Source organism: Erinaceus europaeus, chromosome 4, assembly GCF_950295315.1.
Source record: "Erinaceus europaeus chromosome 4, mEriEur2.1, whole genome shotgun sequence".
In the NCBI taxonomy this organism is placed as follows: Eukaryota; Metazoa; Chordata; class Mammalia; order Eulipotyphla; family Erinaceidae; genus Erinaceus; species Erinaceus europaeus.
In genome coordinates, this window is record NC_080165.1 from 86,004,214 (window position 1) to 86,021,815 (window position 17,602).

Sequence of the window (17,602 nt, forward strand, 5' to 3'; positions counted from 1 at the left end):
CCCCGGCTCTCCACCAGAAAGACATTTCAAAAGCAGCAAAGCAGGTCTCCAGATGCCTTTCTCTCTCTCTCTTTCTATCTTCTCCCCTCCTCTCTCAATTTCTCTCTGTCCTTTTCAATAAAATGAAAAATAAAATGTCCACTAGGTGCAGTGGGTTCTTAGTGCCAGCACCAAGCCCCAGTGATAACCCTGGAGGCAAAAAAGAAAACAAAAAAAAAAAGAGGATGGGAAGATGGGGGAAACAGAGACACTTTCAGCCCTATTTCACCATTTGTGTGAGTTGAACCTGGGGTCCTTGTACACTGTAATATGCGTGCTTAACCAGGCCACCTCCTGTCCCCAAACTTGTGCTTTCAAATCCAAAGCTCTACCTACTGCACAACTCCTGGGTCACACATGAAAGATTTAGATAGAGGCCCTGAACCACGGTGAGATTATTTTTAAAATATTTATTTATATATTAATTAATGAGAGCAACAACATGCAAAACCAGGGATCAAACGCAGAATCTCCTGCTTGAGCGCCCAATGCTTTATGCACTATGCCACCTCCTAGGTCACCAGAAATATATATTTTTTAAAAAATTTATATTTGTTTATTTTCCCTTTTGTTTCCCTTCTTGTTTTGTTGTTGTTGTAGTTACTACTGTTGTTATTATTGATGTCATCATTGTTGGATAGGTCAGACAGAAAAGGAGAGAGGAGGGAAAGACGGGGAGAGAAAGACAGACACCTGCAGACCTGCTTCACTGCCTGTGAAGCAACTCCCCTGCAGGTGGGGAACCAGGGCCTCCAACCGGGATTTTTATGCGGGTCCTTGTGCTTTGCCCCGCGTGCGCTTAACCCGTGCGCTTAACCCGTGGCGCTACTGCCCCAACTCCCATGCCTTAGAAATTAGAGTCTTTTCGGGTAATCATTATGCAATCTCCCCCATTCCATATTTATGTCTTAATATATGTAGAATCTATTCTTGTGTGATTTGGTAATTTAATTTTTTTCCAAATAATAAAACATTTCCCCCAACATCACTCACCAAAAATCCATATTTTTCCCCTAGTGCTTTGTAGATAAACTTCCATTTCATTAATTTTTGTACTTTTAAAACATTTATCTATGTTGAAAGAGAGAGAATGAGAACCAGAACTCTACTCTATCATATACAATGTTGGGGATCAAAAGCCAGACCTCTTGCATGCAAAGAATGTACTCTGGATGCTGAATCACCCTCCCCAGCTGGCAACACTCATTTTAAAAAATAGCATCAGCTTGTAATATGCTATTTGCACTTTTATTGCCCCTTACAAACTATAGAGTTGGTTTATTGTTTTTCAGGAAAAAAAAAAAAACTAGGGAGGATGTGTTAAATCTGAGATCTTTATGATACTGACATTCTATTCAAGGGCATATTATGTCTATTTAATCAGATTCTCTTCCATAATCTTTATCAATATCCATCAATGTCCTGAAGTGTTTTTAATGGTAGTCTTGTGGGCTCTTTTGAGTGTTTTGATACTTTGTGGATATCACTGCTATTGTGAAATATAGCTATTATTTTCTAGTTGGTTTATGGCTGCTAAGAGAAATATATATATATATATATTTGTTTTTAGGTTTATCTTGTAATTGGCAACCTTAGTATTTCTAATGTTTTGTCTTTATCTGTTTGGTTCTTCTAGGTTGATGATCATTATTATCTACAAAAATAAAAACAGTTATATTTCTTCCTTTCTTTTTTGTAATTTAATTTATTTATTCATGAGAAATGATAGGAGAAAGAGAGAGAGAAAGAACCACACATCACTAGTGTACATGTGCTGCCAGGGATTGAACTTGGGACTTCATGCTTGAGAGTCCAAAGCCTTATCCACTGCGCCACCTCCTGGACCACATATTTCTTCCTTTCTAAACCCATTTTCCAAGTTTTCTTTCTCTACAGAATTGACTAAAGTTCTCCAGTAAATTATTAAGTAATGGCAGCAAGGAGTATCATTATCTCCCTGAATTAAAAGAAATGTTTCTATAGGTTTAGGATAAAAAAATCTAGTTAAATGACAGAAGTGATATTTTCTCCACTTGCTCCAGCTATACACACACACATATACACATACACACACTGCATTTTGAACATACACATCACTAACTAGGCTATGGAATGATAAAAGAGAAAAAAATTGGGGGCCAGGCAGTAGCGTAGCAGGTTAATGGCACCTGGCACAAAGCTCAACTAATGGCTTAAGTATCCTGGTTTGAGCCCCCGGCTCCCCACCTGTGTGGGGGGGTCACTTCACAGGTGGTGAGTAGGTCCACAGGTGGCTTGTCTTTCTCTCTCCCACTCTGTCTTCCTGTCCTCTCTCAATTTCTCTGTCCTATCCAACGACAATGACATCAATAATAACAATAATAATAACCACAACAGTGTTAAACAACAAGGGCAACAAAAGGGGGAAAAATAGCCTCTAGGAGCAGGGGATTCGTGAGCCCCAGCAATAACCCTGAAGGCAAAAAAAAAAAAAAAGAGAAAAAAATCTTGTATATTTAGAAGTACTTTGGGAGTTGGGCGGTAGCGCAGCAGGTTAAGCGCACGTGGCGCAAAGCACAAGGACTGGCATAAAGATCCCGGTTCGAGCCCCTGGCTCCCCACCAACTTTAGTCTGCAGGGGAGTTGCTTCACAGGTGGTGAAGCAGGTCTGCAGGTGTCTATCTTTCTCTCCCCCTCTCTGTCTTCCCCTCCTCTCTTCATCTATCTCTGTCCTATCCAACAACAATGACATCAACAACAATAATAACTACAACGAAGACAACAAAAAGGGAATAAATAAATATTTTTTAAAAATTTTAAATAATAAATACTCTATTTTCCACGGTACATTCTTGTTATAAATCACATTAAAACTAAACTGCCAACTTTTGAAAAACAGTGACAGTGCTATCCCCCAGTATACAGATGGTCTTAGAAACATTAAGATCATAAAAAAAAAAAAAAAAAAAGATCATAGAAGATCTAATCCTCATTGCTGATTCTAGGCACAAGTTCACTGACGTTTTTAGCATATGTCCATAGCTATATAAGGATCCTCATTTGAGCTCAACACAAGCTCAACTCTAAACACATTAAGCCCTTTTCCCATCAGACACCCACCTGTTACACCTAAAAATAGAACTGATACACTGTAAAGTCACAGTCTCTCTATTCATCAAGATTCTAAATATACATTGGCCTTTGTGTTTATAAGAGCCAATAAAAAGTAAAAGGCTGGTAGAATTGTTGGTTTTTGTTTGTTTGTTTGTTTGGCATCACTAGGGCCTTACTGTTGCAGGCTGATTGTTCTACATTACAAAGCAACAAAGAAGAGAAAAATGCACCATAGCAACACAGCTTCTCCCATGAAGGTGGGAGCCAGACTCAAATCTGCACTACAAGCACAACAAAGCAAGCACACTCTCCAAGTAAGCTATCTCGAAAGCCCAGTAGGAATTTCATGTGACAAGTCTAACTAGAAAACAAACCAAAACCAGTATTCTATAGAATTGCTGTAAGTCGGTTAAGCGCACGTGGCGCAAAGCGCAAGGACCAGCGTAAGGATCCCAGTTCGAGCCCCCGGCTCCCCACCTTCAGGGGAGTCGCTTCACAGGCGGTGAAGCAGGTCTGTAGGTGTCTCTCTTTTTCTCCCCCTCTTTCTTCCCCTCCTCTCTCCATTTCTCTCTGTCCTATCCAGCAACAGCGACATCAATAACAGCAACAATAGCTACAACAATTAAAAAATAAAGAAAGAATATAAGTCAATATCAGAACTTCTTCAGCACTGTTCTTTATGTATACATTTTTATATTAGCAAACTCCAGACATATAAGGTAGGGCCCAATACATCTTAAGGAGACTGAATTAGTACTAATATGAAATACTTATGCCAAAAACACAGACTATGATTCTAATATTTATTTGTTTTATTATTGCCACAAAGGTTATCCTTGAGGCTTTATGCCTGCAGAATCCCTACACTCCTGATACTCTTTTTTTTTTTTTTTGCCTCCAGGGTTATGGCTGAGGCTTGGTGCTGGCACTGTGAAACCATTGTTCCTGTGGCTATTTTTTGGATAGGACAGAAAGAAATTGAGAGAGAAGGGGAAGACGGGGGAGAGAAAGCTAGACACCTGCAGACCTGCTTCATTGCTTGTGAAACGACGCCCCTGCAGATGGGGAGCCGAGAGCTAGAAGGCTCGAAGGATCTTTATGGCAGTCCTTGCAGCTTCCCATCATGTGCACTTAACCCACTGCGCTACCGCCCCCCCCCCTTTTTAAGAGAGAGGGTATGAGACAGAAGGATAAAGAGAGAAAAGAGAGACACATAAGCATTGCTCTACCATTAATGAAGCTTCCTCTATGCAGGTGATTCCATGTGGTGGCTGAGAACTCAAACCTGGACCCTCATGTGCACTCTACCGGGTGAGCTAGCTCCTGCCTCAATTCTAACATCTAAATGGCACAGATAAGTCATATCATTGGTAAATGAGAAGATGCTGAAAAGAAAGATTAACTTTTCAACACTGAAGTTTGTGTTCAAATGTATGGTGACAGAGAATTCAATGTATTTCTTTATTTCTACTTATTTATTTTTGTTATCACTGGTGTTTTTACTGTTCCAAAACAACTTTTTCAAATAGAGAAACAGAGACAGTGAGAAAGACACCACAACAAGAAGCTTCCTTCAGTGTTGTAGGAACTGGACTCCAACCTAGATTGTAGGTATGACAAAGCAAGTGCACTATCCAAGTGAGATATCTTGTCCCCACAAATTCAATGTATTTTTTTTAAAAAAGGAGTCCTCAGTTACAATAGTAAGTTCATGGCACTAACAACAACACAACAACAAAAACTATCTAAAAGAAAACATTCCAGGGTAGGGGTATAGCATAATAGTTATGCAAAGAGACTTTCATTCCTGAGGCTCTCAAGTCCCAGGTTCAATCCCCCCGCATTGCCATAAACCAGAGCTGAGCAATGCTCTGTTAAAAAAAAAAAAAAAAAAGGACTGAGCACAAGGACCGGAGGAAGGGTCCCGGTTCAAGCCCCCAGCTCCTCACCTGCAGGGAATTCACTTCACAGGCGGTGAAGCAGGTCTTTCTCTCCCCCTCTCTCCATTTCTCTCTGTCCTATCCAACAACGATGACATCAATAATAACTACAACAATAACTACAACAATAAAACAACAAGGGCAACAAAAGGGAATAAATAAATAAATATTAAAAAATTTTTTTAAAAAATAGGACTGGTGTAAGGATTGCGGTTCGAGCCCGGCTCCCCACCTGCAGGGGAGTAGCTTCACAGGCAGTGAAGCAGGTCTGCAGGTGTCTATCCTTCTCTGTCTTCCCCTCCTCTCTCCATTTCTCTGTCTTATCCAACAACACATCAATAACAACAACAATAATAATTACAACAATGAAAAAATAAGGGCAACAAAAGGGAGTAAATAAAATTAAAAGTAAATAAAAATAAAACATTCTAGAAAAATATACAACTGTACAATAAAGATATTTTATTATTAAGTTGGATCCAAATATAAAGCTAGATGGAATTTTTTTTTTCTATACAAAGTGAGAAACTGCCATTTTTCCTGTAAAGAACAGGTAATTTTTTTTTTTTAGATTTTATTTATTTTAATGAGAGAAACTGAGATACACAAGAGAGAGAGAGAGAGAGAGAAAAGCATTGCTCAGCTGTGGCTTATGATGGTGTGGGGGACTGATCTGGTGCTTTGGAGCCTCGGCCTGGAAGTCTTTTTCATAATCATTATGCTATTTCCATGGCCCAAGTTTTTTTATTTTTTACAGAGCCACACATTCATGCATTTGTGACTTCACTGCTCCTGGCTAACTTTTTCATTCTGAAAGAGACTAAGAGAGAGAGATAACACAGCAATGGGAAGCTTTCACCATGCTTTAGTATCCCCCTGTGGTGCAGAGATTACAACCTAGGCTGTGTGGCATAACAAAGCACACCCTTCATTTTCTACCTCTCTCTCTCTCTCTCTCTACACACACACACACACACACACACACACACACACACACACACACACACTCCAGTTGTTGTATCTCATCTTTTTTTTATATTTTGTTTCTTTATATTATTATCCTTTTTGTTGCCCTTGATTTTTATCATTGTTGTGGTTACTGTTGTTGTTATTGATGTTGTTGTTTCGGATAGGACAGAGAGAAATGGAGAAAGGAGGGGAAGACAGAGAGGGGGAGAGAAAGGCACCTGCAAACCTGCTTCACCTCTTGTGAAATGACCCCCCTGCAGGTGGGGAGCCGGGGGATCAAACCGGGATCCTTACTCTGGTCCTCAAGTTTCGTGCCATCAACCCACTGCGCTTAACCCACTGCGCTACAGCCCGACTCCTGTATCTCATCTTTTTATAGCACTTCTTTTTCTTTTCTTTTTTTTATTTCTTTTTTTTTAATATCTTTGTTGGGGAATTAATGTTCTACATTCGACAGTAAATACAATAGTTTATACATACATAACAGTTCCTGGTTTTCCCATATACCAGTAGCACTTCTTTTTTCTTTTTATCACGAGGACTAAGCTGGGGCTCACTACCTGTTTAACTCCAATGTTCCCAGCAGCCTTTTTTTTTTTTAATAGGGAGTGAGAAACAGAGAGGAAGAGAGAGTCAAAAGGAAAGAGAAACACTCGCTGCAAAGCTCCACTTCTTGTGAAGATTTCACATGGCAGGTAAGGACAAGAGACATGAATCCAAGTTCTTACATGTGCACTCTACCAGGTAGCCACAACTCTGTCCATGTCATAGGACTTTTCATATACTTTTATGCTGTGTCATTCCATTTCATAGCAAAGGGAAAATGCATTCTTTGGAATATGAAGAATCTAAGGGTTTTATTTGCTTATTTAGTAGCATGAACTTCTCAATCATTATTCCCACAACTTTTCTTATCTCTGACCCTAGTCTATTGGGTGATTCTTTTACAAAACCAAGTCCTTCTGACAACAATGTCTGCCATTGTAATTTAACTTTTTTAAAAAATATTTATTTATGTGGTCCGGAAGGTGGCGCAGTGGCTAAGGAACTAGGCTCTCAAACATGAGGTCCTGAGTTCAATTCCCAGCAGCACATGTACCAGAGTGATGTCTGGCTCTTTCTTTCTATCCTCCTATCTTTCTCATTAATAAAGTAAATAAAATCTTAAAATATATATATTTATTTATTCCCTTGTTTTTTTATTGTTGTTATTGGTGTCGTCGTTGTTGGATAGGACAGAAAGAAATGGAGAGAAAAGGGGAAGATAGAGAGGAGGAGAGAAAGAGAGACATCTGCAGACCTTCTTCACCACCTGTGAAGCGACTCCCCTGCAGGTGGAGAGCCTGGGCTCAAACCGGGATCCTTACACCCCTCCTTGCGCTTTGCGCCACCTGCGATTAACCTGCTGCACAACACCGAATCTCTCTCTCAATCCCTCCAATCCCTCTCTCTCTATATATTTTTTTTCCCTTTTTGTTGCCCTTGTTGTTTTTTTAATTGTTGTTGTAGTTAATATTGTTGTTGTTATTGATGTCGTTGTTGGATAGGACAGAGGAGAAATGGAGAGAGGAGGGGAAGACAGAGAGGGAGAGAGAAAGATAAGACATCTTCAGACCTGCTTCACCGCCTTGCCTTTGAAGCGACTCCCCTGTTGAGGAAGCCGGGGGGTCTACTTTAACTCTTTACCTCTCTCTTAAGGTGATTAACATTTTTTTGGCCATTGTAAATCTGTCAATATATGGACTACATCATATATTTACCTTTTCTTTTTTTTTAATATTTATTTATCCCCTTTTGTTGCCCTTGCTTTATTGTTGTAGTTATGGTTGTTGTTATTGATGTCATTGTTGGATAGGACAGAGAGAAATGGAGAGAGGAGGGGAAGATAGAGACCGGGACCTGCAGACCTGCTTCACTTCCTGTGAAGACTCTCCTGCAGGTGGGGGGGGATCTTTACTCTGGTCCTCATGCTTTGCGCCATTTGCTTAACCCGCTACACTACCACGTGACTCCCATATTTAGCTTTTCTTTAAAAAAAAAAAAACTGAACTTAGATCTCTGAGTAATAGTTGTGCTGTTAATCAGTTGCTGGTGTGTTTACATTTAATTACTATACTTTAATTTTTTTAAATTTATTTTTACCTCCACGGTTATTGCTGGGGCTCAGCGCCTGTACTACGAATCCACCGCTCCTGGCGCCATGTTTTTTCCATTGTTGTTGTTGCTGTTGTTGTTGGATAGGACAGACAGAAATGTAGAAAGGAGGGAAAGACAGAGAGGGGGAGAGAAAAATAAGACACCTACAGACCTGCTTCATCGCTTGTGAAGTGACCCCCCCCTCCTGCAGGTGGGGAACCAGGGCTTGAACACAGATCCTCACGCTTCACCATGTACGGGTAACCCGGTGCTCCACCACCGGACCCCCTATTTTTTATAGAGACAGAGAAAGTGGGAGGTAAGAGGGAGTTAGAGAAGGAGAGAGAAGAGTCACCTGCAGCACTGCTCCACTAGTGAAGCTCCCCGGCCCCCACACGTAGGGACCCAGGGCTTGAACCCAATTTCTTGTGCATGGTAAAGTGTACTTAACCAAGTGCACCACTGCCTAGCCCCTTTAATTCAATTATTACATATTTATCAGAAATTTTTCCATTAGTTCTAGAAAGTTCTTAGCAGCTAAGTCATTGAATACACCCTGTCCCTTATTCTATTACTTTTGTTCTGGATTAATGTTACACATGTCGAATCATATCACTTTATTCTTCATATTTCTTTTTTTTTAGTCTTTTTAAAAAATTTTTACTTATAAAAAGGTAACACTGACAAAAGCCATAGGATAAGACTCCACACAATTCCCACCACCAGAACTCCATATCCCATCCTCTCCCTGATAGTTTTCCTATTCTTTATCCCTCTGGGAGTATGGACCCAGGGTCATTATGGGGTGCAGAAGGTGGAATGTCTGGCTTCTGTAATTGCTTCCCCACTGAACATGGGCGTTGACAAGTCAATCCATACTCTCAGCCTGCCTCTTTTTTTCCCTAGTGGCGCGGGGTTTTGGGGAAGCGGGCCTCCAGGACACATTGGTGGGGTCATTTGCCCAGGGAAGATATTTTTCGTATTTCTTAACATTTCACTTGACAGCATGTCTCTTGGCAAAGAGTGGTAGTTTTGTTTATACTAATAGATCCTAGAATCAGCTCCATTTCCAAATTGGGAAAGGATTTATCCTCACATCAAGAGCTGGTCTGGGTAGTGCTCCTGAAAAACTGACAGAAATCACTGCTGAGCAGATCTTAACAGAAATAAAACTTAGTCAGAATACTCATATGAGGGCAAAACTGAAGTGCATGCATCCTTACACACCCTCTCAAATCTCTGCAGCCTTGCTATTAATAAGAAAAACTGTTCCACACAGGTATAAGTACATTATATACAACAAAGGGGCCAAAACTGCCCAATAGGGAAAAGAACAAATGGTGCTGAGTGAATTGGTCAACCACATAGGTAGGAAAATGAAACTAGATCTACCACCGTTTATCACCATGCACCAAGATTAGCTCAAAATGGATCAGAAATCTTGACATTAGACCTGAAAGTATAAAAAAGAAGAATAAATTGGTGAAACATTTCAGGACCTTAACATTATGTTTTTGGAGACTCCACCCCACAGGCAAGGGAAACAAAAAAAAGATTGAACAAACTGAAAAGCTAATACACACCAAAAGAAAATTCCATAAGGATAAACAGGAAACCAGGCAAATGGGAAAAGATATTTGCACACTGTATTTCAGACAATCAGTTGACTGGGAAAGGATTTATCCTCACATCAAGTGCTGGTCTGGGCAGTGCTCCTGAAAAACTCTAACTGAAATCACTGCTCAGCAGAACTTAAAGAACTGCGCATCTTAAACATCTATAAAGAACTCATACAGCTCAACAAAAAGAAAAAAGTGGACAGAAGATATGAATAGACAGTTCACTAAAGAAGAGCTATACATGGCCCACAGACATATGTGGAAATATTCCAATTCACTCATTAGAGAAATGCAAATTAAAACCGCATTGAGATTCCATCTCACACCCGTGAGAATGGCCTTCATCAACAAAATAGAAAATGATAAGTGTTGGAGAGGATGTGGAGAAAAAGGAACTATATTACATTGCTGGTGGGAATGCAAACTGGTGCAACAATTATGGAGACCAGTTTGGAGAATCCTTAATCAAACAAATACAGATGAAAATACCTATGAGGAAGTCGGGTGGTAGCGCAGCGGGTTAAGCACATGTGGCGCAAAGCGCAAGGGCCGGCATAAGCTCCCAGTTCAAGCCCCCGGCTCCCCACCTACAGGGGTGTCACTTCACAAGTGGTGAAGCAGGTCTGCAGATGTCTATCTTTCTCTCCCCCTCTGTCTTCCCCTCATCTATTTCTTTCTGTCCTATCCAACAACAATGACATCAAAACTACAACAATTAAAAAAAAAAAAGGGCAACAAAAGGGAATAAATAAATAAATAAATATAAAAAAAGGAAAAAAAAGAGAGAGAGAAAATACCTTATGATCCAGCATTCCACCCCTAGATATCTATCCCAAAGAGATAATAACGCGGGAGCCGGGCTGTAGCGCAGCGGGTTAAGCGCAGGTGGCGCTAAGCGCAAGGACCGGCATAAGGATCTCGGTTCAAGCCCCAGGCTCCCCACCTGCAGGGGAGTCGCTTCACAGGTGGTGAAGCAGGTCTGCAGGTGTCTTTCTCTCCCCCTCTCTGTCTTCCCCTCCTCTCTCCATTTCTCTCTGTCCTATCCAACAACGACGACTACAACAACAATAAAAAGACAACAAGGGCAACAAAAGGGAAGATAAATAAATAAAATTACAAAAAAAAAAGAGATAATAACACTAATTTGAAGGGATATATGTAACTCCATGTTCATAGCCAAAATATGGAATCAACCAAAACGCCCTTGAACAGATGACTGGATTAAAAAAAAAAAAAGCTATGGGATATATCCTCAGTGAAGTACTACTTAGCAATACAAAAGATGATGTTGTGTCCTTTGGGATAAAATGGATGGAACTGGAGAAGAGTATGTTAAGTAAAGTAAGGAAGGATACAAAGGACAATTACAGAATGGTTTCACTCATATGCAGAACATAGAGAATTGAACACATGAATATGAAAAAACAAAAAGTCAACTCATCTAAGACTGTAGGAGAACTATAGTGGTTATAAAAAGGTCTTGGGGTGGGTACAGAGACCCTTGGTGATAGGATCGGTGAGAAACTATACTTCTAATGAAAAAAAAAAAGAAAGACACAAAAAACTGACAGATGTTATACATGTAACAACAACTGTATAATAAACCATTAATTCCCCCAATATAAAAAAAAAAAAAAAAGAAAGAAAAAATAAAAACTGTTGATGCTTTGCCAAGGACAAGACCCAGGTTAGAGCCCAGAGGCCACCACATTGAAAGAAACTTCAGTGTTTTGGTGTCTCTCTCTCCCTCCTTCCCTCTCTTTCTCACTCCTTCCCTCCATATATATAGGTCACTTGGAAAAATGTGATGTTTTGTGATGTGAGCAACCTAGGTTTGAGCCCAACTCCTACCACATGGAAAAAAATCATCAAATATATATGGAGGTAAAGGTAGGAGGAAAGTTGGAGAGAGGAAAGGAAGGGAAGGAAAGAAAAGAAAAAGTGGTGGAGACTTGGGGAGAGATACAACAGGGGTTTCACCTGGACTACTACTTCTTCTAGAGTTTGCCCTTCTTCCGTAGCCAGTCAACAGCGTCAGGTTGAGCCTGATGTAAAGTTTCGAGACCTCCTTTGAATCTGGAGAGGTGGCAGTCGTTGACTATGTGGGTCATAGTCTGTCTGTAGCCGGAGGGGCAGTTCGGGTGGTCTCTGGCTCCCCAGTGATGGAACATAGGCGCACCGGCCATGGCCTGTTCGATAGCAATTGAAGGGCCCAATCATAAAGTGCTAGGTCAAAGCCGGGTTGACGCTTGCAGGGGTCTGTGATGAGGTGTTTGTTCTTTACCTCAGCTGACTGCCAACTCTGTTTCTGGACTACTACTGATGTCCACTAATACAGTATCCACGGAAACTGCTATAGCTTTTCAGACCAGCTGCAAAAAGTAGCGCCGCCACTTACTAACTGTGTGACCTAGTGTACTTAAATTCACCACCTCAATTTCCTCACCTCTGAAGCAGGGATAATGAGTTGGTGATTGTAATTAATCGAAGTACAGTAAGTAAAGAGTTTAACAAACACAGTGACTGGCAGTATAGACTAGAAAATGATTTTAACATGTGTAATTAATTCATGCTGGTCATCATATGATTCATAGTATTTCCTATATGCTCACATTATGTCAGGCTTATAAGCAACAGGAATTTATACTCTTGTAGTAAAAAAAAAAAAAAAAAAGTGGGGGGTCGGGAGGTGGCGCACCTGGTTGAACGCACATATTTTAGTTGGCAAGGACCCAGGTTCGAGCCCCTGGGTCCCCACCTGGAGGGGGATAGCTTCACGAGTGGTGAAGCAGTGCTGCAGGTATCTCTTTCTTTCTCTGTCCCCCTCTGCTGCCCCCTTGCCTCTCCACTTCTGGCTGTCTCTAACTAATAAAGTTTAAAAAAAAAAAAAAAAGAGGGACTCGGGCAGGTTATATTGATATTCCCTCTAACATAATACTCAGAACATTCAAGAGATCATTTATATAAGACTTTGAAGATTTCTTCATCATCACCAAAATGCTAAATGACATGTATTACTAAGACACTTTGATGTAAAAGTAGGACTGGTATTTAACCCTAAGAGCAATCTGCTACTCAGTAGCTCACCCTTCGGCAAACCTCTCAATTCCCTCAATTACCTCATTCTACAAGACATAATAATATATCCTCACTCCTACCTCAAAAAATTTTATAAGGTTCAAATAACAATGTATTCAAAATGTGTTCTGTTAAATTATAGGTTGTTAAACATTATTAGCCATTTGTTTCAAGACTCCTGCAACAGTGACACACCCTAGGGAACTCTCAGGAACAGGAAATTTCAACCAAACTAATGATCTATTATCATTCCTTGTCCCAACCCTTCATTCTCTTGTTAGCTATAGTGTAAACCACTGCAAATGGCTAATACCATAACCATCCAGAGCCTCCTAAAGCCACCCAATATTAGCACACAGTGGGAGCTAAAGATATACTGAATTAAACATCAATTTAAATGGAATTGTAATTACTATAAAATCATATTCTACGGGGGTCAGGCGGTAGCGCAGCGGGTTAAGCACACATGGCACAAAGGGCAAGGACTAGGGTAAGGATCCCAGTTTGAGCTCCCCCCCCCACCTGCAGGGGAGTCACTTCACAAGCAGTGAAGCAAGTCTGCAGATGTTTACCTTTCTCTCCCTCTCTTTGTCTTCCCCTCCTCTCTCCATTTCTGTCTGTCCTATCCAACAATAACAACTACAACAATAAAACAACAAGGGTAACAAAGGGGAATAAATAAATTAAAAAATCATATTCTACATTTTTCCTACACTTTACTCCTATATTTTAAAATATGATACATTTAAGTGAGGTATATGGCTGGCAAAACAGCTCACTTGGACAATGTGATGTTTTGTCATGTGCATAACCTAGGTTTGAGCCCAACCCTTATTACATGGAAAAAAGCATCAGTTACATGTTTTTTTTCCCCCTACCTGTCTGTCTCTCTTTCTCTACTTGAAAAAACAAAACAAAAAAAAAGTCAGATATAAATACTAAGAACTAAAAGAAGCCCTCCTGCGTTCAATTTGGTTTCACATTTGGAATCTGTACTCTCAAACTATGTGACCTTGAATAAGTCATTTAACTTTTAAATCTCCATTTTTTCCACATGGAGGTTATAGTAATAAAATGGAAGCTATACTAATACCCACAAAATAATGGCCCTGTCCATTCAATGAATAGATATCAGTACACATAAGCTACGACAACTCTAAAAAAAAAAAAGTTAAAAAAAAAAAATAGGGAGTGGGGCGGTGGCACAGCAGGTTAAGTGCACGTGGTGCAAAGCACAAGGACCTGCGTAAGAATCCCGGTTTGAGCCCCGGGCTCCCCACCTGCAGGGGAGTCACTTCACAGGTGGTGAAGCAGGTCTGCAGGTGTCTTTCTCTCCCCTTCTTGTCTTCCCCTCCTCTCTCCATTTCTCTCTGTCCTATCCAACAACAACGACATCAATAACCACAACAAGGGCAGCAAAAGGGAAAATACATAAATATTAAAAATAAATAAATAAAAAATAATAAGTAAGGTGTCTTGAGACTGAAGAATGCAAAAATCAGACTCCATTTAGAACTGATCTTGGTTATAAATACCAAAAGGAAAAATAATAACCTTTTTAGGAGGGCATAATGAAGTAATTGAGATAGAATAAAAAAAAAAAAAAAAGAAAGAAACAAAGGCTTATGGCATGGTAAAGTATTAGAAACAAATGAAATTTCTTCAGTGATTTGTAGTATGGGGCCAAACATTTTAAGCACCATGTACACCAATTCATGCTTCATGTCATAAAGCACTTTGAATAATTCTGTTTTCAGTTTCATATGGAAGAAGTGGCTGCCATAAGTAGCGAAAACAAGCATATTGGGGGAAAGCAGTGTATTAGAAGCAAACTTCTAGGTACATGCTACAATGTTTTATTCTGCCTAATACACTGCTTTATCAGTCTTCCTTAAAATGAAATCAAACTACTGCAGAAAATCACACATATCACATTTCCATTATAAAACTGACTTTCTGGAATTCTTTTTTAAAAAATATTTTATTTATTTATTATTATTATTATTATTATTAATTACCAGAGTACTGCTTATGACTTATGGTGGGGCGGGGGATTGAACCTGGGACCTTGGAGCCTCAAGCATGAGAGTCTCTTTGCATAACCATTATGCTATCTACCCCCCTTCTAAAACTGACTTTCTAGGCATGATTCCTATTGTTAACAGTGTAGTGTGCTCTGGGGCATCATCCATGTGGTTTCTAATACCTTTTAATTTATCAACATAAACATTTCTGTCTAGTCTTATTTATGTTCTAAAACATTTGCTTAGTTTTTAGTCAGTATTACACCTTTCAAAGGAAGAAACAAAGTTTACAAAAGTCTAAAATTACTAGAAAAGTCCTTATAATGAACAATTGGCTACATATTAATCAGTATGTCCTTCTCAGCCTAAGGGGAAATTAAGCAAATTACATTTAAATCAGCTGTATTCTGTAATCAGAATACATTTTCCATTAATCAAACATTAGAATATAAGAATTCCCCAAATCAGAGACTTTATTTTAAAGATGAGAACTTGCTGCTTTTGTGCCTACTACACTGTGAGGCATCAGTCCAAATTTAAGGACAATGACTCAGCTTGAAGAAAAGAGGGGCGTCATTCTCTTGAGAAAGAAAAACAATACTTTTTGATTAGAGGTGCCATATACTTGAAGGGTTTAAGAAGAGGTCTTTAAAGTTTCAAAGACTGCGGAGATGGGAAAGTTACTTGTTAAAAAAAATTTTTTTTAATTAATAAAGAGCAAAATATTACTCCTTGGAGAGGCATTTAAGCAACTGAGACTCCTGATTTCTAGTTTTGCTCCACTTTCTCTGGGGGGTGGGGAGTGGGGGTGATATGAATGTGTCTGGCTCAATTATGGGTAAAGATTAGTTTTCTCTTTTCCATTTGTTTTCCATCTGTCTCCTCCTGAGCAGAACCCCAGAAAGCTGTTTTGCCTGAGCTCTGGCTTAGCATTCTCTGTTGCCACCCATGAAGTCATTGTGGGAGAATTTCTCATCTTCTGAGTCCTTTCTCAGGGTAATATTTAATAACTGCCTTGTTTGCTAAGTTCTATTGTGAACATTAATGTACTATTTTGGCAAACAAATACTACTTGTTTTGTAGTTTAACCAAAGGTAATAAAGACATACAGCCAGTGCTTCTTAAAATTGGGGGATTACATATATTTCTTTGCTTACCCAGAACCTAGTGAAAGCTATGAAACAAAATTCTGTGTAGTTTCAGGGTATTGTGCCTGCCATAGCATGTAACCACATATGCACACGGTTCACGCAGTAACTTTACTAACATAAATATTTAATAAAAGTACTTAAAATTTTACATTATTAAGTTTCCAGAATTTATTACACAGAATTAATTACACACTGTAATTAGTCTATCACTAATTAATTACTTAGTAAAATCTTAATCAATTAAGAGTGAAGTATCTTGGCCTTTCAAGTCAGTGACTAGCACTTTCAAGAAAGTGCCAGTACTGTGTCTTCTATGAGAAAAGGCACAAAATAAGTAGAGAATAGCGGAACGTGTGGGGGTCAGGGGAAAGACAGAAGCTGCAGAGTCCTTATTCCATAGAGCACCCACAGTCCAGTTGCCCTCCTCCTCTCTAATCCTTACTAGATGAGTTCATCTTAAGCAGTTTTGTTCAGAAGGATTTGGGGGGCAAAGAAACGCGTCGTTCCCATTGAAGACCACTGAACAGCCTGGGTGAGAGCAGATTTTCACCTCCCCAACGGGGGAGAGGGGGTGCGCTAGGGGTAAAGACACAGACCTTTGGTGGTGTGAATGGTGTTAATAAACACTCCTATTTACATAAAAAGAAATTATATATATACATATATATATATATATATATATATATGTAATCTGGAAAATATTACGTCAACAATATCGAGGGACGGTCGGACTATATACTGGCCCACTGAAAGTTGTTTGGATTTTGGTAACCTTCAGTGCCACCGTCCCTAATCTCAAACAATGTCACCCAGTTCAACTTTTATTCTTCTGATCTGTGTACTCCACTCTCAAAAACTCAGGTCCATAGCTCAGAACGAGGACACTCAATAATAACACGATCATCCGGTTTTGCTTTAAACAGAAAATACACCCGTTAACAAAGGAAACTGTCCCCCTCTCTAGGGAAAAACCAATCTCCCCACGTGGCGCGAGCCCGGAGCAGCAAGCAGGCGGCCCCAGGACCCAGCCCACGCGCCCTCCCGCCGCGCGGCCTCGGCCCGCGAGCAGCCACGCCGCTACCTGAGCTCCAGCTGGTCCAGGCTCTCCAGCAGGCGGCTGGAGCGGTCCGCCATGGAGGACGAGCGGCAGAAGCGCCCCTCGTTGGCTTTCGCGTTGATTTTCGCCTGAGCCATCTGAGCCTCGGCGGCGGGCAGCCAAGAGGTCGCCAACCTCTCCGGCTGGGAGTGGAGAGCTCACTCGGCAGCTGGCGCCGCCGTCACCAGGCGGGGCGCCCGCCCCTCTGACGCCCGCTGGGGGCGGCCCGGCGAGACCCGCCTCGGGGCTGCGACCGCGTGGCCAAACAAGGGCAGGCGCGCCCGCCGGGCGGCGGGGCCGCCGCCGGGCGGCGGGCTGGGAACTCGGCTCTGGGCGGGCGCCCGCGGCGCAGCAGCAGGGAGCTCGCTGGCAGCAGTGACTCTAGCATGGGCCCTCCGGAGCGAAACCCCGCGGTCTCCCGGACACATGGAGGAAAGCACGCTGGAGGGGAGGCCCT

The 17,602-nt window shown here is 40.8% G+C and overlaps 1 protein-coding gene across 1 annotated transcript in view; it reads right to left on the reverse strand.

The window, feature by feature from the left end:
• BAG2 (BAG cochaperone 2) overlaps positions 1-17,377 on the reverse strand; it is a 31,498-nt gene extending 14,121 nt beyond the window's left edge. Inside the window, exon 1 of the mRNA XM_007516482.3 lies at positions 17,131-17,377. Coding sequence (XP_007516544.1) covers positions 17,131-17,243 — 113 coding nt within the window. The 5' untranslated portion in view covers positions 17,244-17,377. The remainder of the gene's footprint in view (positions 1-17,130) is intronic.
• Positions 17,378-17,602: the final 225 nt, after the last annotated feature.